At 43.4% G+C, this 26,080-nt stretch overlaps 1 protein-coding gene across 1 annotated transcript; it reads left to right on the top strand.

Annotated features, from left to right (window-relative positions):
- Nucleotides 1-13,053: 13,053 nt before the first annotated feature.
- On the top strand, nucleotides 13,054-13,980 carry LOC147700804 (olfactory receptor 1L4-like). Its single transcript, XM_086928497.1, has one exon. It carries the CDS (start codon nucleotides 13,054-13,056, stop codon nucleotides 13,978-13,980), a length of 927 nt encoding a protein of 308 aa, XP_086784623.1.
- The last annotated feature ends 12,100 nt before the right edge of the window (nucleotides 13,981-26,080 follow it).

The following is a 26,080-nucleotide window of genomic DNA, read 5'->3' as shown; positions in this document are numbered from 1 at the left end:
AATCCTGATGGAGCAGTGAGAAAGGGACTCATGTCTGAGTATACCCTGCCACACCTATAGTGGCCAAAAACGATTTAGAAAAGGGGGTGGTGATGAACAGAGTGTCTGAGTTAAACAGACCACTCTTACCCAGTCCAAAGATCAGGGCTTGATCCATCACCGTTATTTATCTCACTGCCCCATCCCAGCTCAGAACCTGGCTATATGCAAATCAGTCTGTCCCTGGCCCAGTGCATCATGGGAACAGGGCAGACTAAACTACCAAGCCAATTCTTCACCAGAAAGGAGACAAGCTACCGGGGACCGGTTTCTGGCATTTCAGCCTTCTTCGGCCCGGCTTGCTTGAATCCTGATGGAGCAGTGAGAAAGGGACTCATGTCTGAGTATACCCTGCCACACCTATAGTGGCCAAAAACGATTTAGAAAAGGGGGGGGTGATGAACAGAGTGTCTGAGTTAAACAGACCACTCTTACCCAGTCCAAAGATCAGGGCTTGATCCATCACCGTTATTTATCTCACTGCCCCATCCCAGCTCAGAACCTGGCTATATGTAAATCAGTCTGTCCCTGGCCCAGTGCATCATGGGAACAGGGCAGACTAAACTACCAAGCCAATTCTTCACCAGAAAGGAGACAAGCTACCGGGGACCGGTTTCTGGCATTTCAGCCTTCTTCGGCCCGGCTTGCTTGAATCCTGATGGAGCAGTGAGAAAGGGACTCATGTCTGAGTATACCCTGCCACACCTATAGTGGCCAAAAACGATTTAGAAAAGGGGGTGGTGATGAACAGAGTGTCTGAGTTAAACAGACCACTCTTACCCAGTCCAAAGATCAGGGCTTGATCCATCACCGTTATTTATCTCACTGCCCCATCCCAGCTCAGAACCTGGCTATATGCAAATCAGTCTGTCCCTGGCCCAGTGCATCATGGGAACAGGGCAGACTAAACTACCAAGCCAATTCTTCACCAGAAAGGAGACAAGCTACCGGGGACCGGTTTCTGGCATTTCAGCCTTCTTCGGCCCGGCTTGCTTGAATCCTGATGGAGCAGTGAGAAAGGGACTCATGTCTGAGTATACCCTGCCACACCTATAGTGGCCAAAAACGATTTAGAAAAGGGGGTGGTGATGAACAGAGTGTCTGAGTTAAACAGACCACTCTTACCCAGTCCAAAGATCAGGGCTTGATCCATCACCGTTATTTATCTCACTGCCCCATCCCAGCTCAGAACCTGGCTATATGCAAATCAGTCTGTCCCTGGCCCAGTGCATCATGGGAACAGGGCAGACTAAACTACCAAGCCAATTCTTCACCAGAAAGGAGACAAGCTACCGGGGACCGGTTTCTGGCATTTCAGCCTTCTTCGGCCCGGCTTGCTTGAATCCTGATGGAGCAGTGAGAAAGGGACTCATGTCTGAGTATACCCTGCCACACCTATAGTGGCCAAAAACGATTTAGAAAAGGGGGTGGTGATGAACAGAGTGTCTGAGTTAAACAGACCACTCTTACCCAGTCCAAAGATCAGGGCTTGATCCATCACCGTTATTTATCTCACTGCCCCATCCCAGCTCAGAACCTGGCTATATGCAAATCAGTCTGTCCCTGGCCCAGTGCATCATGGGAACAGGGCAGACTAAACTACCAAGCCAATTCTTCACCAGAAAGGAGACAAGCTACCGGGGACCGGTTTCTGGCATTTCAGCCTTCTTCGGCCCGGCTTGCTTGAATCCTGATGGAGCAGTGAGAAAGGGACTCATGTCTGAGTATACCCTGCCACACCTATAGTGGCCAAAAACGATTTAGAAAAGGGGGTGGTGATGAACAGAGTGTCTGAGTTAAACAGACCACTCTTACCCAGTCCAAAGATCAGGGCTTGATCCATCACCGTTATTTATCTCACTGCCCCATCCCAGCTCAGAACCTGGCTATATGCAAATCAGTCTGTCCCTGGCCCAGTGCATCATGGGAACAGGGCAGACTAAACTACCAAGCCAATTCTTCACCAGAAAGGAGACAAGCTACCGGGGACCGGTTTCTGGCATTTCAGCCTTCTTCGGCCCGGCTTGCTTGAATCCTGATGGAGCAGTGACAAAGGGACTCATGTCTGAGTATACCCTGCCACACCTATAGTGGCCAAAAACGATTTAGAAAAGGGGGTGGTGATGAACAGAGTGTCTGAGTTAAACAGACCACTCTTACCCAGTCCAAAGATCAGGGCTTGATCCATCACCGTTATTTATCTCACTGCCCCATCCCAGCTCAGAACCTGGCTATATGCAAATCAGTCTGTCCCTGGCCCAGTGCATCATGGGAACAGGGCAGACTAAACTACCAAGCCAATTCTTCACCAGAAAGGAGACAAGCTACCGGGGACCGGTTTCTGGCATTTCAGCCTTCTTCGGCCCGGCTTGCTTGAATCCTGATGGAGCAGTGAGAAAGGGACTCATGTCTGAGTATACCCTGCCACACCTATAGTGGCCAAAAACGATTTAGAAAAGGGGGTGGTGATGAACAGAGTGTCTGAGTTAAACAGACCACTCTTACCCAGTCCAAAGATCAGGGCTTGATCCATCACCGTTATTTATCTCACTGCCCCATCCCAGCTCAGAACCTGGCTATATGCAAATCAGTCTGTCCCTGGCCCAGTGCATCATGGGAACAGGGCAGACTAAACTACCAAGCCAATTCTTCACCAGAAAGGAGACAAGCTACCGGGGACCGGTTTCTGGCATTTCAGCCTTCTTCGGCCCGGCTTGCTTGAATCCTGATGGAGCAGTGAGAAAGGGACTCATGTCTGAGTATACCCTGCCACACCTATAGTGGCCAAAAACGATTTAGAAAAGGGGGTGGTGATGAACAGAGTGTCTGAGTTAAACAGACCACTCTTACCCAGTCCAAAGATCAGGGCTTGATCCATCACCGTTATTTATCTCACTGCCCCATCCCAGCTCAGAACCTGGCTATATGCAAATCAGTCTGTCCCTGGCCCAGTGCATCATGGGAACAGGGCAGACTAAACTACCAAGCTAATTCTTCACCAGAAAGGAGACAAGCTACCGGGGACCGGTTTCTGGCATTTCAGCCTTCTTCGGCCCGGCTTGCTTGAATCCTGATGGAGCAGTGAGAAAGGGACTCATGTCTGAGTATACCCTGCCACACCTATAGTGGCCAAAAACGATTTAGAAAAGGGGGTGGTGATGAACAGAGTGTCTGAGTTAAACAGACCACTCTTACCCAGTCCAAAGATCAGGGCTTGATCCATCACCGTTATTTATCTCACTGCCCCATCCCAGCTCAGAACCTGGCTATATGCAAATCAGTCTGTCCCTGGCCCAGTGCATCATGGGAACAGGGCAGACTAAACTACCAAGCCAATTCTTCACCAGAAAGGAGACAAGCTACCGGGGACCGGTTTCTGGCATTTCAGCCTTCTTCGGCCCGGCTTGCTTGAATCCTGATGGAGCAGTGAGAAAGGGACTCATGTCTGAGTATACCCTGCCACACCTATAGTGGCCAAAAACGATTTAGAAAAGGGGGTGGTGATGAACAGAGTGTCTGAGTTAAACAGACCACTCTTACCCAGTCCAAAGATCAGGGCTTGATCCATCACCGTTATTTATCTCACTGCCCCATCCCAGCTCAGAACCTGGCTATATGCAAATCAGTCTGTCCCTGGCCCAGTGCATCATGGGAACAGGGCAGACTAAACTACCAAGCCAATTCTTCACCAGAAAGGAGACAAGCTACCGGGGACCGGTTTCTGGCATTTCAGCCTTCTTCGGCCCGGCTTGCTTGAATCCTGATGGAGCAGTGAGAAAGGGACTCATGTCTGAGTATACCCTGCCACACCTATAGTGGCCAAAAACGATTTAGAAAAGGGGGTGGTGATGAACAGAGTGTCTGAGTTAAACAGACCACTCTTACCCAGTCCAAAGATCAGGGCTTGATCCATCACCGTTATTTATCTCACTGCCCCATCCCAGCTCAGAACCTGGCTATATGCAAATCAGTCTGTCCCTGGCCCAGTGCATCATGGGAACAGGGCAGACTAAACTACCAAGCCAATTCTTCACCAGAAAGGAGACAAGCTACCGGGGACCAGTTTCTGGCATTTCAGCCTTCTTCGGCCCGGCTTGCTTGAATCCTGATGGAGCAGTGAGAAAGGGACTCATGTCTGAGTATACCCTGCCACACCTATAGTGGCCAAAAACGATTTAGAAAAGGGGGTGGTGATGAACAGAGTGTCTGAGTTAAACAGACCACTCTTACCCAGTCCAAAGATCAGGGCTTGATCCATCACCGTTATTTATCTCACTGCCCCATCCCAGCTCAGAACCTGGCTATATGCAAATCAGTCTGTCCCTGGCCCAGTGCATCATGGGAACAGGGCAGACTAAACTACCAAGCTAATTCTTCACCAGAAAGGAGACAAGCTACCGGGGACCGGTTTCTGGCATTTCAGCCTTCTTCGGCCCGGCTTGCTTGAATCCTGATGGAGCAGTGAGAAAGGGACTCATGTCTGAGTATACCCTGCCACACCTATAGTGGCCAAAAACGATTTAGAAAAGGGGGTGGTGATGAACAGAGTGTCTGAGTTAAACAGACCACTCTTACCCAGTCCAAAGATCAGGGCTTGATCCATCACCGTTATTTATCTCACTGCCCCATCCCAGCTCAGAACCTGGCTATATGCAAATCAGTCTGTCCCTGGCCCAGTGCATCATGGGAACAGGGCAGACTAAACTACCAAGCCAATTCTTCACCAGAAAGGAGACAAGCTACCGGGGACCGGTTTCTGGCATTTCAGCCTTCTTCGGCCCGGCTTGCTTGAATCCTGATGGAGCAGTGAGAAAGGGACTCATGTCTGAGTATACCCTGCCACACCTATAGTGGCCAAAAACGATTTAGAAAAGGGGGTGGTGATGAACAGAGTGTCTGAGTTAAACAGACCACTCTTACCCAGTCCAAAGATCAGGGCTTGATCCATCACCGTTATTTATCTCACTGCCCCATCCCAGCTCAGAACCTGGCTATATGCAAATCAGTCTGTCCCTGGCCCAGTGCATCATGGGAACAGGGCAGACTAAACTACCAAGCCAATTCTTCACCAGAAAGGAGACAAGCTACCGGGGACCGGTTTCTGGCATTTCAGCCTTCTTCGGCCCGGCTTGCTTGAATCCTGATGGAGCAGTGAGAAAGGGACTCATGTCTGAGTATACCCTGCCACACCTATAGTGGCCAAAAACGATTTAGAAAAGGGGGTGGTGATGAACAGAGTGTCTGAGTTAAACAGACCACTCTTACCCAGTCCAAAGATCAGGGCTTGATCCATCACCGTTATTTATCTCACTGCCCCATCCCAGCTCAGAACCTGGCTATATGCAAATCAGTCTGTCCCTGGCCCAGTGCATCATGGGAACAGGGCAGACTAAACTACCAAGCCAATTCTTCACCAGAAAGGAGACAAGCTACCGGGGACCAGTTTCTGGCATTTCAGCCTTCTTCGGCCCGGCTTGCTTGAATCCTGATGGAGCAGTGAGAAAGGGACTCATGTCTGAGTATACCCTGCCACACCTATAGTGGCCAAAAACGATTTAGAAAAGGGGGTGGTGATGAACAGAGTGTCTGAGTTAAACAGACCACTCTTACCCAGTCCAAAGATCAGGGCTTGATCCATCACCGTTATTTATCTCACTGCCCCATCCCAGCTCAGAACCTGGCTATATGCAAATCAGTCTGTCCCTGGCCCAGTGCATCATGGGAACAGGGCAGACTAAACTACCAAGCCAATTCTTCACCAGAAAGGAGACAAGCTACCGGGGACCGGTTTCTGGCATTTCAGCCTTCTTCGGCCCGGCTTGCTTGAATCCTGATGGAGCAGTGAGAAAGGGACTCATGTCTGAGTATACCCTGCCACACCTATAGTGGCCAAAAACGATTTAGAAAAGGGGGTGGTGATGAACAGAGTGTCTGAGTTAAACAGACCACTCTTACCCAGTCCAAAGATCAGGGCTTGATCCATCACCGTTATTTATCTCACTGCCCCATCCCAGCTCATTTGCATACAGCCAGGTTCTGAAACTGGGATGGTGCAGTGAGCTAAAAAACGGTGTTGGATCTAGCCCTGATCTCTTGACTGGGTGAGAGCTTTCTGCTTAATTCAGAGACTCTGTCCCTCACCACCCCTTGTTGTAAATATTTTTGTCCACCCTAAGCGTGGAAGGGTATTCTCAGATGTGAGACCCTTGCTCATTGCACCATCAGGATTCAAGCAAACCGGGCCGAAGACGGCTGTAATGCCAGAAACCGGTCCCCGGGAGCTTGTTTCCTTCCCAGTGTAAGAATTGGCTTTTGTAGTTTGGTTTGCCCTGTTCCCATCATGCACTGGGACAGGAACAGACTAATTTGCATACAGCCAGGTTCTGAAACTGGGATGGTGCAGTGAGCTAAAAAACGGTGTTGGATCTAGCCCTGATCTCTTGACTGGGTGAGAGCTTTCTGCTTAATTCAGAGACTCTGTCCCTCACCACCCCTTGTTGTAAATATTTTTGTCCACCCTAAGCGTGGAAGGGTATTCTCAGATGTGAGACCCTTGCTCATTGCACCATCAGGATTCAAGCAAACCGGGCCGAAGACGGCTGTAATGCCAGAAACCGGTCCCCGGGAGCTTGTTTCCTTCCCAGTGTAAGAATTGGCTTTTGTAGTTTGGTTTGCCCTGTTCCCATCATGCACTGGGACAGGAACAGACTAATTTGCATACAGCCAGGTTCTGAAACTGGGATGGTGCAGTGAGCTAAAAAACGGTGTTGGATCTAGCCCTGATCTCTTGACTGGGTGAGAGCTTTCTGCTTAATTCAGAGACTCTGTCCCTCACCACCCCTTGTTGTAAATATTTTTGTCCACCCTAAGCGTGGAAGGGTATTCTCAGATGTGAGACCCTTGCTCATTGCACCATCAGGATTCAAGCAAACCGGGCCGAAGACGGCTGTAATGCCAGAAACCGGTCCCCGGGAGCTTGTTTCCTTCCCAGTGTAAGAATTGGCTTTTGTAGTTTGGTTTGCCCTGTTCCCATCATGCACTGGGACAGGAACAGACTAATTTGCATACAGCCAGGTTCTGAAACTGGGATGGTGCAGTGAGCTAAAAAACGGTGTTGGATCTAGCCCTGATCTCTTGACTGGGTGAGAGCTTTCTGCTTAATTCAGAGACTCTGTCCCTCACCACCCCTTGTTGTAAATATTTTTGTCCACCCTAAGCGTGGAAGGGTATTCTCAGATGTGAGACCCTTGCTCATTGCACCATCAGGATTCAAGCAAACCGGGCCGAAGACGGCTGTAATGCCAGAAACCGGTCCCCGGGAGCTTGTTTCCTTCCCAGTGTAAGAATTGGCTTTTGTAGTTTGGTTTGCCCTGTTCCCATCATGCACTGGGACAGGAACAGACTAATTTGCATACAGCCAGGTTCTGAAACTGGGATGGTGCAGTGAGCTAAAAAACGGTGTTGGATCTAGCCCTGATCTCTTGACTGGGTGAGAGCTTTCTGCTTAATTCAGAGACTCTGTCCCTCACCACCCCTTGTTGTAAATATTTTTGTCCACCCTAAGCGTGGAAGGGTATTCTCAGATGTGAGACCCTTGCTCATTGCACCATCAGGATTCAAGCAAACCGGGCCGAAGACGGCTGTAATGCCAGAAACCGGTCCCCGGGAGCTTGTTTCCTTCCCAGTGTAAGAATTGGCTTTTGTAGTTTGGTTTGCCCTGTTCCCATCATGCACTGGGACAGGAACAGACTAATTTGCATACAGCCAGGTTCTGAAACTGGGATGGTGCAGTGAGCTAAAAAACGGTGTTGGATCTAGCCCTGATCTCTTGACTGGGTGAGAGCTTTCTGCTTAATTCAGAGACTCTGTCCCTCACCACCCCTTGTTGTAAATATTTTTGTCCACCCTAAGCGTGGAAGGGTATTCTCAGATGTGAGACCCTTGCTCATTGCACCATCAGGATTCAAGCAAACCGGGCCGAAGACGGCTGTAATGCCAGAAACCGGTCCCCGGGAGCTTGTTTCCTTCCCAGTGTAAGAATTGGCTTTTGTAGTTTGGTTTGCCCTGTTCCCATCATGCACTGGGACAGGAACAGACTAATTTGCATACAGCCAGGTTCTGAAACTGGGATGGTGCAGTGAGCTAAAAAACGGTGTTGGATCTAGCCCTGATCTCTTGACTGGGTGAGAGCTTTCTGCTTAATTCAGAGACTCTGTCCCTCACCACCCCTTGTTGTAAATATTTTTGTCCACCCTAAGCGTGGAAGGGTATTCTCAGATGTGAGACCCTTGCTCATTGCACCATCAGGATTCAAGCAAACCGGGCCGAAGACGGCTGTAATGCCAGAAACCGGTCCCCGGGAGCTTGTTTCCTTCCCAGTGTAAGAATTGGCTTTTGTAGTTTGGTTTGCCCTGTTCCCATCATGCACTGGGACAGGAACAGACTAATTTGCATACAGCCAGGTTCTGAAACTGGGATGGTGCAGTGAGCTAAAAAACGGTGTTGGATCTAGCCCTGATCTCTTGACTGGGTGAGAGCTTTCTGCTTAATTCAGAGACTCTGTCCCTCACCACCCCTTGTTGTAAATATTTTTGTCCACCCTAAGCGTGGAAGGGTATTCTCAGATGTGAGACCCTTGCTCATTGCACCATCAGGATTCAAGCAAACCGGGCCGAAGACGGCTGTAATGCCAGAAACCGGTCCCCGGGAGCTTGTTTCCTTCCCAGTGTAAGAATTGGCTTTTGTAGTTTGGTTTGCCCTGTTCCCATCATGCACTGGGACAGGAACAGACTAATTTGCATACAGCCAGGTTCTGAAACTGGGATGGTGCAGTGAGCTAAAAAACGGTGTTGGATCTAGCCCTGATCTCTTGACTGGGTGAGAGCTTTCTGCTTAATTCAGAGACTCTGTCCCTCACCACCCCTTGTTGTAAATATTTTTGTCCACCCTAAGCGTGGAAGGGTATTCTCAGATGTGAGACCCTTGCTCATTGCACCATCAGGATTCAAGCAAACCGGGCCGAAGACGGCTGTAATGCCAGAAACCGGTCCCCGGGAGCTTGTTTCCTTCCCAGTGTAAGAATTGGCTTTTGTAGTTTGGTTTGCCCTGTTCCCATCATGCACTGGGACAGGAACAGACTAATTTGCATACAGCCAGGTTCTGAAACTGGGATGGTGCAGTGAGCTAAAAAACGGTGTTGGATCTAGCCCTGATCTCTTGACTGGGTGAGAGCTTTCTGCTTAATTCAGAGACTCTGTCCCTCACCACCCCTTGTTGTAAATATTTTTGTCCACCCTAAGCGTGGAAGGGTATTCTCAGATGTGAGACCCTTGCTCATTGCACCATCAGGATTCAAGCAAACCGGGCCGAAGACGGCTGTAATGCCAGAAACCGGTCCCCGGGAGCTTGTTTCCTTCCCAGTGTAAGAATTGGCTTTTGTAGTTTGGTTTGCCCTGTTCCCATCATGCACTGGGACAGGAACAGACTAATTTGCATACAGCCAGGTTCTGAAACTGGGATGGTGCAGTGAGCTAAAAAACGGTGTTGGATCTAGCCCTGATCTCTTGACTGGGTGAGAGCTTTCTGCTTAATTCAGAGACTCTGTCCCTCACCACCCCTTGTTGTAAATATATATTTGATCTAGGCTACCTTAAAGACAGTGAGGGCATAGGTTTTTCAATCAAAATTAATGCCTCTACCTCCTTTTCGGGGGGACTAATATACCGTCCTCCTGGCAATGCCACTCCCTTTCTTGACTCTCTAGATGAGGTCCTGGGAGCACTTACACTACATTATCCCAACTTCACCTTATTAGGAGATATGAACTTGCATTTGGAGTCTTGTGTTGACCCCCACGCCATTTCTTTTCAACATTCGTTAAATATTTTTGGATTATCCCAACTTGTCGCTGCTGCTACTCATTTTGCGGGACACACCCTCGACGGTATCTGTTCTAATCTCACAACTTTGACCACGTCCCTCCCGATACCTCAAATTTGGACTGATCATTTTTTTATTCCTTTTGATATCGAGATACAAGCCCCTGCCTTACCCAGCAAGAAACGCTCCCACCCCTCCTTTACAATCAATTGGAGGAAAGTGACGGAACGCATTAAGCTGGATTCTCAACCCTTACCTAAATCCCCAAAAACAACTGGAGACGTGACAGTTGACTCCCACAATTTCCATGCTTGGATGGATCAAATTGTTTCGGATAACTCCGAACCTAAAAGCCAGCATGCGAAACAGCATAAAAGAAAACCTAACGCACCTTGGTTCACCCAGACCCTATCCAATAGCCATCTTCTCTGTTGGAGACTAGAAAGAAAATGGAGAAAAACGTATGATGAGGCTGCAAGAGCACTTTATGTTCAACAAAGGAAATCATATCTCTCCAACATAAAAGTGGCAAAAAAGGAATATTTTACTAAAGCCATAAATGATGCCCACCAAAAACAAAAAACTATCTTCACTATAGTTAAGTCCTTCACCCATCCCAAAACTCTTGTGCCCGAAATCCCACCATCTGTAAGGCTATGCAATCAAATCGCAGACTTTTTTGTAGATAAAATTGCTAATATCCAGAATGACTTCCCTTCTCCTTTGACCACCTCTTATGAGGCAACAGATAACTACCTCCCGCTTTCTAGTTTCAAACCTGTCTCCCTTCAACAAACACGCAAGGCAATTTTGGCATGCAAATCAGGAGCCCCCACCGACTCCTGTCCTCCCAGCATCCTGCACCATTTGATCGATACAGTTAATCCTCATATTAACACCATCATTAATGAATCTCTTGAGTCCGGGATAGTGCCCAATGACTGGAAGAAGGCTATTGTGAAGCCCCTGATGAAGAAGCAGAACAAATCCCCTACTGATCTTACCAACGTGCGCCCCATTTCATTACTACCTGTCCTTGGTAAGATCACAGAACAGTTAGTACACGGAGAGCTAAAAACATTTGTAGAGACTCGTAACATCCTGCATCCGCAACAGTCGGGATTTCGTTCCGGTCATTGCACCGAAACAGCCTTGATCGAACTAGCTGACTCCATCAAGTTCTTGCAGGATGAGGGTAGGCAAGCCGTCCTCATCCTGCTTGACCTAACAGCAGCGTTCGACACTATCTCGCATGTCATCCTGATCAACAGACTGCGAGAGATCGGCGTGACAGACACAGTCCTGGCATGGGTTAAATCTTTCCTATCTAATAGGTCCCAAACTGTGTCATTGGGTCCCTATCTATCCAGCGAGAAACCTATTACATCAGGAGTTCCCCAGGGGTCCATATTAAGTCCTCTCTTTTTTAACATCTACATGGCTCCTCTTCTCGCTGTGATAGAATCTCATGGGATCCTCGTCACGTCATACGCTGACGACACACAACTTGTCGTCACGATTGACAAAAAGTGTACGGACGCAGATTTGCGTTTCCAAAATTGTCTCTCCGATGTTTTCCAGTGGCTTAACAAAAACCATTTAAGATGCAACAGTGCCAAGACTGAAATCATACCGCTGGGCAAAGATCTATCTTTCTGCCCGAAAGATTGGTGGCCCATAGGATCTGAGGCCCCACCCAGCGCTGTACCTTCAGCACGGAACCTGGGCGTGCAATTCGATTCATCCCTTTCTTTCGATGACCACGTCAGGATCACTGCTGGACGTTGTTTTGGACTTATTAAATCTTTAAAAAAATTCTTTGATCTCCTCCCCATTGCAGCTCGAAAATCAGTCACGGTAGCTTTAATACTCTCCCGACTTGACTACTGCAATGGATTAATGGCTGGAGTGAAAAAGTCCACCCTTAAAAAGCTGCAGAGCATACAACATGCAGCTGCTAGATTGGTGCTGGGACTTCCCAGAAGGTCATCAGCTTCAACGGCGCTGAACACCCTCCACTGGCTACCATTACACAAAAGGATTCTTTTTAAACTTCTTCTTACTGTTTTCAAAACCATGAAAAACACAGGGCCCCATTACTTTGCAAAGCGCTTCACACGCTACAACCCCTCGCGATGTCTGAGATCCTCTGGTACAAATCTCATCACTATTCCAAGATTTAAGTACAAAACTAGGGGTGGGAAAACCTTCACCGTTCTGGCAGCTAGGGCATGGAACAACCTACCGGTCAATCTTAGATTAACTGAAAAGGAGAGCCTTTTTAGAAAACTCCTAAAGACATGGGTGTACCAACAACCAGACACCTCTGTATTGACAGCCATCTAGTCCCAGTTTTTTCATCACGCACCATCTTCCACGTACCTACTGCACGCAAGCCTAGCGCCAAGATGCTCCTTTCGGAGCGAATGTCTGCGCTCTATAAATACCCACAAAAGCAAAACAAACAAAAAAAACCTGAATCTGACAATCCAATGAGACTAGACCACCCCTAGCTCTTCCAGCCATTGAGGTGTAGGCGGGACCAAGAAAGACTTATAGCCCTCTGTAAATGAACTACAATCTATCAGCCAAATTTAGTTTCCACATAGCCAGGTATTTTTTAATCCCACTATATCCACTCGGACCCTACCACTCCCACATCACACATAGCATCACTTCACTAACAAGTGCTCCATCATCATTGTCGCCCAATCCCGCAGTGGGGTGGGAAGAACCCAATGATGAAGTGGGTGAGGGTTATTTTAACAAAACAGTGTCATTTTCCTATACAAACTTAGGAAAACTGACCAGCTTTCTCTAATACTGAAAAAAGAAGGATAGTAAAATGTTTGTAGGTAAAGGTTGGACTTTTTTGTGTTTTTCATTGTCAGCAGAATCCCAAATAACACATAGGTACATTTTATAAGAGCATTATCATAAGCTTAAAAGTAAAAAGTATTATATGAAAGCTCACAATGTTTACTTTAGTAGATGTGATATTTTTGGAAATGTCACACAAAAATCACATTCCCATACTTACCCCTCTGTTCCTTTTGCCAATAAATACATTCATGTGAATTTTGTATTTATTTACAGGGTGTCTTCTGAAACAAGCTGTGTTGCATTGCTACATAAATGAAAGAATCAAATATGAGTACAACTGCAGGGTTCCTAATTGTCGGATTTTCAGATTTTCCACAGTTGAAAATTCCACTCTTTTTTGCCTTTTTATCGATTTACCTCATAACTCTAATGGGAAACTTTTTGATCTTGATAATAATTCACTTAAACTCAAATTTGCATACAGCTATGTATTTCTTCCTTACACAGTTGTCATTTGTCGACATCATTTTCACGTCAGTCATTTTTCCACAACTGCTGGTCCACTTCTTTGCAAAGGACATTGAGGTTTCTCTCACTGAATGCCTTCTCCAGCTGTATTTTTTCATTGCCCTGGTAAGTGCAGAGCTCCTTCTCTTGACAGTCATGGCTTATGATCGGTATGTCGCCATCTGTGTTCCCCTCCGATACACGACCATCATGAATAAAGCGATGTGCATGCAGTTGGCTGCTGGAAGCTGGACAGTGGGACTTCTACTGGGAGTACCACATCCTGTACTAATGTCAAGGTTCTCCTTCTGTGAGTCCCACATCATTAACCACATTTTTTGTGATGCAACAGCACTGTTGAAGATTTCTTGCAGCAGCACTAGCACCATTGAAATTCTTAACTACGTTGATGGTTCATTAGTGACAATGACATCATTTATTATTATCATTATGTCTTATTGCAAAATCACTTCTTCCATCCTGAAAATCAAGTCTAAGACTGGAAAGGAAAAAGCTTTCTCCACGTGTGCCTCACACATTACTGTGGTTGTTTTATTCTATATGTCTATCTTGTCTACATACGTGCGACCAATATCATCATATTCAATAAAAGAAAATAAGATAATGTCTTTGTCATATGTTGCTTTCACTCCCCTATGTAACCCCATTATATACAGTCTGAAAAATACAGAGTTTAAAAAAGCTTTGAAGAAGGCAAAGAACATGGCATAATTCATTAGCCAAACGCATGATGCCATTGACTGCAAAGCAAATCTAAAAGCCTAAGCATTTTAATTAGTTATAGTACTGTCTTATATATTGTTTGAACTATTTAGTTTATCACACACTGTGGAAAGTGTCTATCTCAGCATTACAATGCTGTTATGAAGAATTACTTGTTTACAGAAATAGGTTGTGAATGTGTATACCCAGGCCAGTGATTTGATACATTTTATTTTTCCAAGAATTTAAGCTGTTGAACAAATGACAATGTACAGCATTAATACATTATAAAATTACCCAAACAAATCTGATGTATTGATACAAACAATGTGTAACAAACAGAGGGAAGAATTTCAGCATTTTACATGTGTGTTTTTGCAGGTGTTAAATTATGTATGGGCATGCTTGTTATGAGTTTTTTTTTGGTGTGAAATGAAAACATGTTCAATGGTATTTTATTTTTTCCTAATTTCCTTATTCTGTGGTGACACACATTATTGAACCAGATGATATAAAATGAGGTTGGAAAAAGTAATGTTGAACAAATCAAATCAAATCAAATAAAACTTTATTCGGTTTTTCATAATGGTAGAAACACCATAAAAGTTCAGAAAAATACATTTTTTTTTACACATTTACTCAATTTGTAAAAACAGTTAAGAAACTGGAATTTTTAAAAAAGCAATTTATAAAAAACACAATATTAATAATGACTTGACTTTTACTTATATTCTTTGTGCTCAGTTCATTCTTTACAATATCAAAGATTAGAGCGATGACGTATACAATATTTCAGAAAGCGTGCAATTGCTTTTGCTATTAGTTCATTTTCAAGATATTGTAACGCCAAGTATGCTGGACGACATTGGCGTAAGCCCCAATGTTTCAATATGGGCAGTAGCCAATGTCTGCGGGGTGCCACAAAAAATTTGCAAAATAATGTTGTATGTATGGTTGACTGTAGCGATTGGGAATCGCAGGGGCACGGTAGGAGTCTTGATGACCAGTCATTCTGTATGGGAAAGGAGACCATTAAGTGGAACGTGTTGAACCTAAAACGTGTCAAGAGCAGTTTTTCAAATTGGGTTACTTTATACATCAGATAGGGTTCAACGGACAGCACAGTTTGTACCAGTAAACTCTGTTGAACAGAAGGTTTATGGATTTCTTTTAACATGCGTACCTGACGCAAATGTGAAAGGCATGCTTTTCTCAACTCTAGTTTGGAGATATTGGATCTGGTTAGATGGCATTGTTCAGTAACCCAGATTCGACGCCATAGCATTACAGGCTGGGCTTTTAAGATATCCTCTAAGTAGTCTATGCCCAGCTCTACATGGCAAGCATATGTGGAGGAATTTTTTGGTAGGCCAAGTAGGGATCTTAAAAAAGAATTTTCTATTTTTTGTAGTTCAGTCACATTTGCGAAGCCCCATATCCCTGCCCCATAAGTAGCGGTACTGACACATTTGGCATGATATATTTTTAGCATTTCTAAAGGTGGCTTATGCCCTGATTTTTGTGCAAATGACCTCAATGCCATTATTGCTCTTAGAAAAGATAATTTCCTGGCATTGATAGCTGCCTTCCACTTGAATTTGTCATCAATTACGATTCCCAAGTATTGATAAGTTGATGTTCTCTCCAACGCTTCTCCTTTCACGAATAGTTTTTTACGTTTTGCACTCTTTTTCCCCGCATGCATAGTAAAAGTTTTTTTCACGTTTAAAAGCAAGTTCAAACTCAGCATAAAGTCACAATATTTATCCAATGCTCGCTGTAGTTCCACCGAGGTTCTGGCTAGGATGACAGCGTCATCAGCATATAACAAAGCAGGTATCTGCCGACGACCAACTGAGGGGAGATCTTTACTTCCTTCCAGCATGGCGGCCCACATCCCTGTCTGACCCCCTTTTCCACTCTAAAACTTTCTGTCAGTTGGCCCTTTGTCCCAAATCGCACTCTACCAGTTGTTCCGGTGTAGAGTTCTTGGAGGAAGTCAACAATAGGAGGATCAACTCCCATTGTAAGAATGATCCTCCACAGCCTTGAGTGTATAACACAGTCAAAGGCTGCGGATAGATCTACATACACCATATGGAAGACAGTGCCCTAAGCCTCTAGGTATTTTCCTGCCAATAAGGACAGGTTTAACGCTTGATCTACAGAACCTAACCCCTCACGGAATCCGTACTGTATATCTGATATGATGTTTTGTGTAGCTGACCACTCCTGGAGTCTCTCGAGAATGATCCGACCAGCGACCTTCCCAAAAGAGTCCAGGAGTGAGATAGGCCTGTAACAGGTTGGTAGGTTTCGGTCTCCCTTTTTAAAGATCGGGACAAGTACAGATGTTTTCCATGATTTTAACAGGCCTTCTTCTGCAATGGCATTTAATACGTTCGTCAAGAGCGGAGACCAAAGTTCTTCCTCATGTTTAAAAATGTCAACAGGAACCCTGTCTGGCCCCGGGGCCTTACCTATTTTTGAGGACTTTAATGCTTTCTTTACCTCATCATGTGTGAAATACAAGCTTAGTGGATTGGTGACTTGATTCAATGGATCCAGACAATCCATACTATGTGATGTCCCCAAACCAAAAACATTAGAATAGTGATTTACCCATTCATTGTTGGTGATTGCAATATCAATGGATGGTAAAACCTCTTTGCCTGTGAGATATGGTGACCTTACTATTTGCCAGAACTCTGCGCTATCTTTAAGTTCCGAGCTTTTCTTAAGATTCTCCCATAAATCAGCTTTTATCTCTTTTTTCTGTTTTTCAGCACTAGGGCATACTCTCTTCTTAGAGTGATGATTTCCTCTCTATCTCTTTTTTCCCTACCGAGCGCTTTTTTTTAATTTTGAGTGTGCTTTGGTGCAGGCTGGATTAAACCAGCCTTTCTTCGCCTGTTTTTTTTGTTTACAAGATCTGGTAAGTGCCTTTTTGATATTGTGTGAGATGATATTAAAGCTAGTTATTACGTCACTACATTTTGTCTCACACCCTAGGCAAGTTAATATCTCCTTTTTACATTCTGTGACTATTCCTGTGACTATTCCTGTAGTAATTGCTTTTTTGATCGATGTTTCCCCACTTTAAGGTGTAGCCATTCAGAGAACCCAACTCAAGATTTTGTTGATCTAATAATATCAATGTATCAGGATCTTTTTGATTCTTTTGATCACTTAGGGCGATTATAATCGGGAAGTGATCGCTTAGAGGGTTTTTGGCTACTTCAAATAGTTCTATATTTGGGCCTTTATATATTGAGATCAGAACGTAGTCTATCAGACTCGTCAGTCCCCTTCCATTAAAGGTTGGTGTAAAGCGTACTCGAAAAGGCTTTATTTCATTTGCAAAGCCCAGTTCTAATTCTGTTAAGACCTCATTCATTTTTTCACCCTCAGATGAGTGTGTAATATGAGTTAACCTATTGCCGTCATCTTCCTCGATTCCACATTTATCAGTATTGTTATTCTCACAAAAATGGAGATTAAAATCGCCGCCCCAGAGTATAATACATGTTTTATTAGCATATTTCTCTTTTAAATCTTGTAAGATTAGAGAAATCTCTGAGAGGAGGTTGGTCAAATCGTCTAGTTTCTTGTTATTATAAAAATTTACTATGATATATATCCTCTGTTTGGTTCTCTTTAGAATAATTATCTGATAGTTCTCATTTAATTTAAGAGGAACAATTTCCTTATTGCATAAGGTATTTGCTATATAAATAATTAGGCCACCACTGTTTCTTCCAGATCGAGGTTTTTTTGCCTGGGAAATAAAGGTCTTGTACCCAATTATATGTATTGGGTCAATGGCCCAAGTTTCCTGAAGACAGATAACACTACTCGCGTTAACTTGATTTAGGAATTTGGGATTCGTCCCTTTAGCCAGCAAGCCTGCTATATTACAGAATGTTAGATGTATTAAAGAGGTACTGCTATTATAACTAGGGAAAGTGGTTTTAATTAGTAAATTTTCCGATGATACAGGACTAATTTTTAGTTGTAGTGAGTTAGTCTCATCGTTTAATCCTATTTGGGTGAGAGGAATTTGAATATGTTTATCGGAAAGATTTGCTGTATCCTTTTCTTCTCTATCTAAAACACTATCTATCACCTGCCCCTCTGAAGTTAATGTATGGATAGTTATCCCTTCAAGATGGTCATTTTTTTGTCAATCATTAAAGTCAAGAGTAGAAAGTGCAGTAAACCTGTTTTGGATCGGAATACTATAGAGATTGCCTGGTGCAGCGGCAACTTGATGCCAACGAGGGTCCCTATATTCTTTATTCGGCATTGTGGACAAATAAGGGTGAGACGTAAAATGAGAATGTATCTGTGGTTGATGTCTTTGTGTGTGAACATTCGAATAAGTGAATTTGGGATACTGATGTAAAAAGGGATATTGATCGAAAAAAGGAGTGGCTAGGTTAGATCCCATAGTTGTTGAATTTGTAATCAGATGTCTATAAAAATATCCCACCGGGAGAAGAGTGGTATTAAATTCCCAAACTGAAGGTGAAGGAGCCCTTGCCAAGGTTTTCTCAGCCCATTGCGGGTTCTTAAAGCTTATGGATATACAGTCACCTTCAAATTTTTTCTTCAGGAGCCTATCCATCCTACTCTCTGTACATTATTTATTTCTCCTGTGCATTCTATCGGGAAATTACAGTTTGCTATCAGCCAATGCAGGATATTATTTTTCAGAGAGGAAAAAGTTTCCTCCTGATCATGTCTAAGTTTAGGAACGTTAACCAGGACCAATACGTAAGCACCACATTCAGGTGGAAGATTGATTTGTGAAGGAATCTGTCTTGAGTTATATGGTGGATCATGTGTTGGCCGAGGTTTTTGAGAAGTTGCAAAAGAAGAGTTTGATTGATTATGTGTCTTTGTTAGGTCATGAGATGGTACTGTCTTCTTTCCTGTGTTTTCAATTACAGCCTGGGTGTTGGTAGTTATGCTCGGAGTAGAACCACTTCCTGTACCAGAATTATTTAAAGGATTTCTCTGCTTGTAGAAGGGACTGGTTTTAGTTGTAATTTTGTCGCTGTGTCTGCAGAAGTAGCGTTTGCTAGCTGTTTGGTAGTGGTAGGTTTACTAATAGTTGTTTTTTTTTTTGCCGCTGTATTAGTAATTACGATGTCTCTAGGAGCCTTTTTGTTAACAGCGATAAGTTCCTCTAGTTGTTTTTCAATACGGGCCAATCTAGATTCAATTGGTGACATAAAGATGGCCAAAAGGTCACCAACTCTTTCTATTAGTTGATCATTTTTTGTGTTTTTTGTAGGTGCGTCAAGATTATCCACATGCACCTGAGTATTCCCCTGGATATCGTCAGTCGCGTCCCTGTATGTATTGTTATTCCACTTGCAGTGGGATGTTTGGTTGTACCTTTTCTAGATGGAACTTTTGTTATGTTACGTTGTTTTTCAGCAGGAAGAATAGATATCGTTGGTTGTTGAATCCGTTTGCGAATAGCACCCTCTTGGCTGGGTCTTATTGGTGAAACACTATTCTCTTCTGTGATTTCCGGAGTATGATTTATATTTAGATCTGGTGTCTTTTCTAATTCATTACTCGTGTCAGAGTCGCAATCGATTAATGGGTCTGTTGCTGATAGATTAATCTCATTGGGAATAGTATGGAGATCGGGTCGTATTTCTCGAGAGCAGCCCGCTTGTAGGTCGTTATGTTTTGCTGGGGTTTTTACCAGCAAAATGTTGCCAAGAGAGGAACGTTTAGTTTTTAATAGTTCTTGTGAGACCCTGCGCTTGGCAACTTCTAGGTCTTGTGAGACTCTGCGTTCAAGGAGTGAAATGCTGAGATCAATAACGTCATTTGTTCTTGTAATGAAACTATCAATAGGACCAATAATGGATATGCTTGCTGCAGCAGTCTTGCTTCTGCTTCCCCTGGTAGACATCACAGTATACGCATAGATAGTCTAGAGTGGGAAAGTTCGAGTGACTCTAATGAGCTCAAAGCAAGGCAGTCCAATATCAAAATAGTTTTTACCCTCTAGAGATTAGAAAGTATCTAATCACAGCGTTCACAAGCAAAATGGATAGACAAGTTTTACCTGCAAAGTAGCGAAGTGATAATGTTAGGGGGGTGTACCCAACCCGACCTCCTCGTCCTCCGAGGGCCTCAGAGGGCCCGCCCTTTGCCCGGGCTTCGCCCGGCGTCCCGCGAGACGGGGGTGATGCAGGATTTATGCGCCTCCTGGCACGCAAAACTCTCGGTGTGTGCCGCAAAGACTGCTGGGGGTTGTGGTCCTGTGCCGCGCCCACGCTCCCCTCGGCGGCCAGACCCCGAGATGGCTGGAGGAGTCAGGCGGCGGGAGGTGGGCGGGCAGTATCCCAAGCAGTGTCTCGATCCCAGGACTGCAGGTGGCGGCGTCTGTAGAGGCGGTAAGGGTCACAATGTTTTTTCAGAAAGGTTCACCCCCTTGACCGGGGTGATGCAGGATTTATGCGCCTCCTGGCGTGCAAAACTCGCGGTGTGTGCCGCAAAGACTGCTGGGGGTTGTGGTCCTGTGCCGCGCCCACGCTCCGCTCGGCGGCCAGACCCCGAGGTGGCTGAAGGAGTCAGGCGACGGGAGGCGGGCGGGCAGTATCCCAAGCAGTGTCCCGATCCCAGGACAGCAGGTGGCGGCGTCTGTAGAGGCGGTAAGGGTCACAATGTTTTTTCAGAAAGGTTCATCTGATGTATTGATACAAACAATTTGTAACAAACAGAGGGAAGAATTTCAGCATTTTACATGTGTGTTTTTGCAGGTGTTAAATTATGTATGGGCATGCTTGTGATGAGATTTTTTTTGGTGTGAAATGAAAACATGTTCAATTTTATTTTATTTTTTCCTAATTTCCTTATTCTGTGGTGACAAACATTCTTGAACCAGATGATATAAAATGAGGTTGGAAAAAGTAATGTTGAACATGATTTAGATCGACTGAAGTAATTTGAAACTGAAGTCAAGTGGCAGAGAACTTTTACCATCTTTTTCAGCAGAAATTGATTCTTATTCACTGAAATTTGACATAAATAATTACTTTCAACAGTACACTAGCACCATTTGTTACATTCTGTAAAGGTACTACAAAGTAAAAAGAAAACAATAACAAAACAAAATGACAAGCCACAATACAAAAAAAGAACTAAAAGAAAAAGCTGAACTACCATAACATCACAATGGCAATACATTACCAAGAGGAGAACTAGCCATATCAATAACATGATCATTTGATTGAATGCAAAAAACAACTAACCATAATGTAAGCAAGACAACACACCACCAATGCAATAACATACAATTCTGTACATTTCCCAATCTAAAATTCAGTCCAAAATATTCAGCTATAAGATCTTAGGGCCTAGGTAGGCCTTACTGCTTGTAAACCAGAGTGCTTGGTATTTAAAGGTAGGACATGTAATATTGAACATGTCCTTAAAATGAAAAGGCCATTAAAGCTGTTTTCACTGAAGCAGAGTTTGTATCTTAATAGGAAAGCACTGGGATAGAATAATACATTTAATTTTGTTATCTCCAGTGAGAAAGCAACTGCAAATTTCATCTTTGGATTTATAATAAATATTTTTGAAAAGGTACTTTTAGAAAATTAACTTTTCCCTGCCTAAATCATACAGAAGCCTTTTTATATGAGCTCTTACTCTCCCCAAGAATAGACTAGTCCTCTTGGGAGTGGGGAGTTGTCCTGTAAGTAACAACTGGGCCTGTTGCCTCCTTTGTCCCACTAGTAAGGCAGGCATTTTTGAATGACCACAGAGGAGGAGTTACTCATTTTCCTGGACGGGACTCAAGAAGGAGCACTGCCCAGGTAAGAACGGCTCTGCCATCTTGTTTTATGTAGAGAAGAGTGGGTCAAGATTGTTTTCAGTAGAGCACGGAGGAAAAAAGTACAGGGTCACCCCTAAGAACTTGACCCCCAAAGGTTAGGAAGTGGATAGATAGACATAGATACGGGCTGGTAACCAGTATTAATATCACACCCACAGTACCCTCCTTCTATTATATTATGTATCTTTGGAAGAACATAAGAGGGCTGAGTCTGCTGTCTGTGTACTCCGAAGCTTGAACCTTCTCTTCATCTTGTACACAAGGAGTGGAAAACTAAGTGGCCTCCAGTAGTTATAATGTGACCTTTTCAAGCTACAGGAACACAACAAGCTACACAAGGTATTTTCTCCAATTGACCAGCTGACCAATTTCAACTGGACTTTAATTTTGGTATCTCCAATGAGAAAGCAACTGCAAATTTCATATTTGGATTTATAATAAATATTTTTGAAAAGGTACTTTTAGAAAATTTACTTTTCCCTGCCTAAATCCTACAGAAGACTATTTAAATGAGCTCTTACTCTCACCTGAATAGACTATTCCTCTTGGGTGTGGGGAGCTATACTGTAAGTAACGGTCCTCAAGGAGGAGCACTGCCCGGGTAAGAACGGCTCTGCCATCTTGGTTTTAGGTAGAGAAGAGTGGTTCAAGATTGTTTTCAGTAGAGCACGGAAGAAAAAAAGAACAGGGTCACCCCTAAGAACTTGACCCCCAAAGGTTAGGACGTGGATAGATAGTTCACCCACCTACGGGCTGGTGCCCAGTATTAATATCACACCCACAGTACCCTCCTTATAATTAGGCTTTCCTGTTTTCAGTTTCTATTTTTGGTAAATTCTGGTGGGGTTTTTTCAGTGTTTTCAATATCGTAAAAAACAGTTGTTATCAGTGGTTACACATTTTCGCGCCACTAAAATCAACAGAAAAAGTGTTTTTCCGGTGTTTATGGAACATTTTACTTTTATTATTGAATGCTTTCTGCGCTGAAAGAACATGGTATATAGACAGTGTACTTATAGTGTATATGAGGTCCAATTAGATTTTTGCAAATTAATCTTATTGTAGTACACCATACAATACTTCTTCAGTGTGTCTTTGAGTCATGTGCGCTCGCTCTTTCCTTCCCATGCAACCTTCTGTGAAAAGGCTCTCTCAGCATTCAAAGCCAATTGGGCTGAGAACCATCAGCTAGGGGACATAGTTTGGATGACTCTTTCTTTGATGCCACATAAAGCTTGAAATTATAAATATTTGCATTTTAGTTCCTGTGCATACAGTGCACCAGAATGGACTAAAAAGTCAATAGCATCCCTCATTAACTCTTAAGATTGTAAAGATGCTTTCAGCATACCATCTAACAAGTGGCAAGGATCTACTACAGGGAATACCTTCAGCTCGGGTATCAATTTTGACAGGTCATCACACAACTTTTTTATATACGTAGCTGAATCCCTGCAAATACAAACAATATCACTCCAATCTTTGTTGAACTTGGAAAGAGCACTACAAGTGACACTGCGTTCCATGTTTTCCACAAGTCTGGTGCCATGTTTTCACCACTATCCCATATATACTTGTCACTATACCTTGCATTGAATGTTTAAAGCCTGAGGTGTTGGCAATTCACCTACTATCAATACTGACTCACTAGAAACTATGGTCTGATGTATTAAGGGTTTTTACCCATTTTGTGGGTAAATGTGATGACACATATTAGGAAAGATGTTTATAAAACCAGCCATTTTACCTATCAGTGAAAGAATCAAATGCAGCCAAAATATCAAATATGAGTTTGATATTTCCTGATTCTCTATAGTTTATAAAATAATTAAACTAGACCTAAAACATGAAACTAAACCCTGCATCTTTAGACCAAAGGCCACAAAACTGAAAAAGTAAAAGGAAGAAGAAACAATACTTTAGTGGCATCCCTAAAGAACAAAACTCAAGCAGAATAATGTTAGCCCAGTCTTTCTTTCTGCTAGCTTGTATAACAAAGTTACATTGTATTGACCCCTTCAAGAAGAAAAAAATGACTCTTTTACTCTCTTTTTCCTTTCTTGGAATGGCATTTAGTTTGTGGTTGTCCAGGTGTGTTTTCAGTGTTTATATGTTTTCACCGGTGAGAGCTATTTTTCTATCAGTGGGGTTTTATCAGTTATTATAGGTTTAAACCTAAAACCCCACAGCCTACTTATAATATATTATGTATCTTTGGAAGAACATAAGAGGGCTGGGTCCGCTGTCTGTGTACTCCAAAGCTTGAACCTCCTCTTCATCTTGTACCCAATGAGTGGAAAAATAAATGGCCTCAAATAGTTATAATGTGACCTGTTCATGCTACAGGGACACAACATGCTACATTAGGGTATTTTCTCCAACTGACCGATTTCAACTGGACTTTCCCTTACTCTTGCTGCTAGCCTCTGCCTTAGAGATTGCTGACCCACACGTGATGTTCCCAATATCATAGGCCCTTGGCTGGCTCTCCACACATTGATGAATCCCAATCTTTTACTTACTTTACTTTTGGGATGATGAATACAAAATAGAGCATTAGTGCTGCCCAGAGTTGTCTGGCCCACCCCCTAGATTTTCTTCACATTCTGCTGTTGTGTAAATGATTCAAGGGAAAGAGGTATGCCAAAGTGTATCTAAGAAGAAAAGCAGTGACTCATATTGATTGTCTAAACATTTAATGTCTCACATAATACCTTGGGTACCACTGTACGCATTAGCAATTTTAACAATATTGTATTCAAGACTAATAAATGACATCATCAATAATGTAATTTATCATGTCAAGAAAAACCCACACATCTCCTCATAATTGTAACCTGTTGGTTTCACTGTTATGAACATCTGGTAAGAAAGGAGGTTGTTAATTGAAAAGCATGTGGGACCATCACAAGTAATAAAATACACAATATTTAGTTTACTGGGAACCAAGTACTTGATTTTTCACTTTACCTTCTCAGGTGGAAAAGCAGGGCTGTCTAAGACTATCTCAAAGGAGGTGGTGTAAGCTGTTAAGCAAAAAACAACCTTGAATAAATCATTACCCAGTCAGTGGTTTTTCTCATAAAAAAGGAAAAATTATTTATTATATATACTACTGAGTACTACACATCAACGAACACAATCTACAAATAGGCAGAAGGAAATACCTATTGTGACACTCTCAGAACATGGTACACCTCTAGCGAAACCTGAACCCTATAACCACACACCCCCACGCATTCTAAGAGGGTGTTGTCATCAAAAGCTAAGGCTACTGGCTTTGTATGTGTATCACCACATTATTAGAAACAGAATAATTGGCATAATAATCCAATTCAACACATTTAAAATCAATACGCATGTTCCTCCCAGACATTCATTAAGGCATGTCAGTGACAACCTTGAGGTTGTCAAAAAGCATTCCAAAATGTGTCAATGACCACCATTAAAATTAATGATTGACTATGTTCTTTCAACACAACCTTTTTAATGATCTTGATGAAACATTGTCACAGTTAACAAAATATTGTGAAATCAAATCAAATTGTGCATAACTCATTACTCTACATTAACATCATGCCACTAAAGCTTTCGTGCCAACAAACCTGTATTCCAGAGATAATGTGTAACAGCAAAAGCTCCAGGAGTGTTTGAAATTCTGAGGAACTTCTCTCAAGTTCAAAAAAATATAATGCCTAGGGTAAACTAGGGAGTCATCTGTGAACCTTTGTTAGCAGGGCTTGTGCATATTTGGAAGCCAACAGGGCTGGTGCACACCTGGAAGCCCGTAAAGTATTCCATTAAAGGGTTGGTGGTGACCCTGCACTTTAAGAGGCACTACCAAAAGGATTCTGGTACTTTCCTTTAGCCTAGAGGCATGTATATATTCTAGAGTTGCTTTTCAGTTCCAAGGTTTTTGGATTGCCATATAGCCTTGCATGGCACTGTTGGAAAGCGGTTTAATATTAGTGCTAAACAGTGACCTACCACTAGTCAGAAGGCCACCAACACAATAAAAGGTTCAGTTATGATCTCAATGTATTAATCTCTTGCCCCATCCTTGGTAGATGGAAATTAGTAGTTAGGTTACAGGATACAGGTATGTAAACCATTTAAAACCATCAATACATGAAATAAGACACAACACATAATAAAAATCCAGCACTAATTTATAAGAATAGTAATATTTTTATCTTTAAAATAACACTAAAACAACAAAAATCTAACTCAGGGAACCGG

Source organism: Lissotriton vulgaris, chromosome 7 (assembly GCF_964263255.1).
Source record: "Lissotriton vulgaris chromosome 7, aLisVul1.2, whole genome shotgun sequence".
NCBI classification, from domain to species: domain Eukaryota; kingdom Metazoa; phylum Chordata; class Amphibia; order Caudata; family Salamandridae; genus Lissotriton; species Lissotriton vulgaris.
Note: the sequence above shows the minus strand (reverse complement) of the source record. Positions and strands in the feature narration are given on the sequence as shown.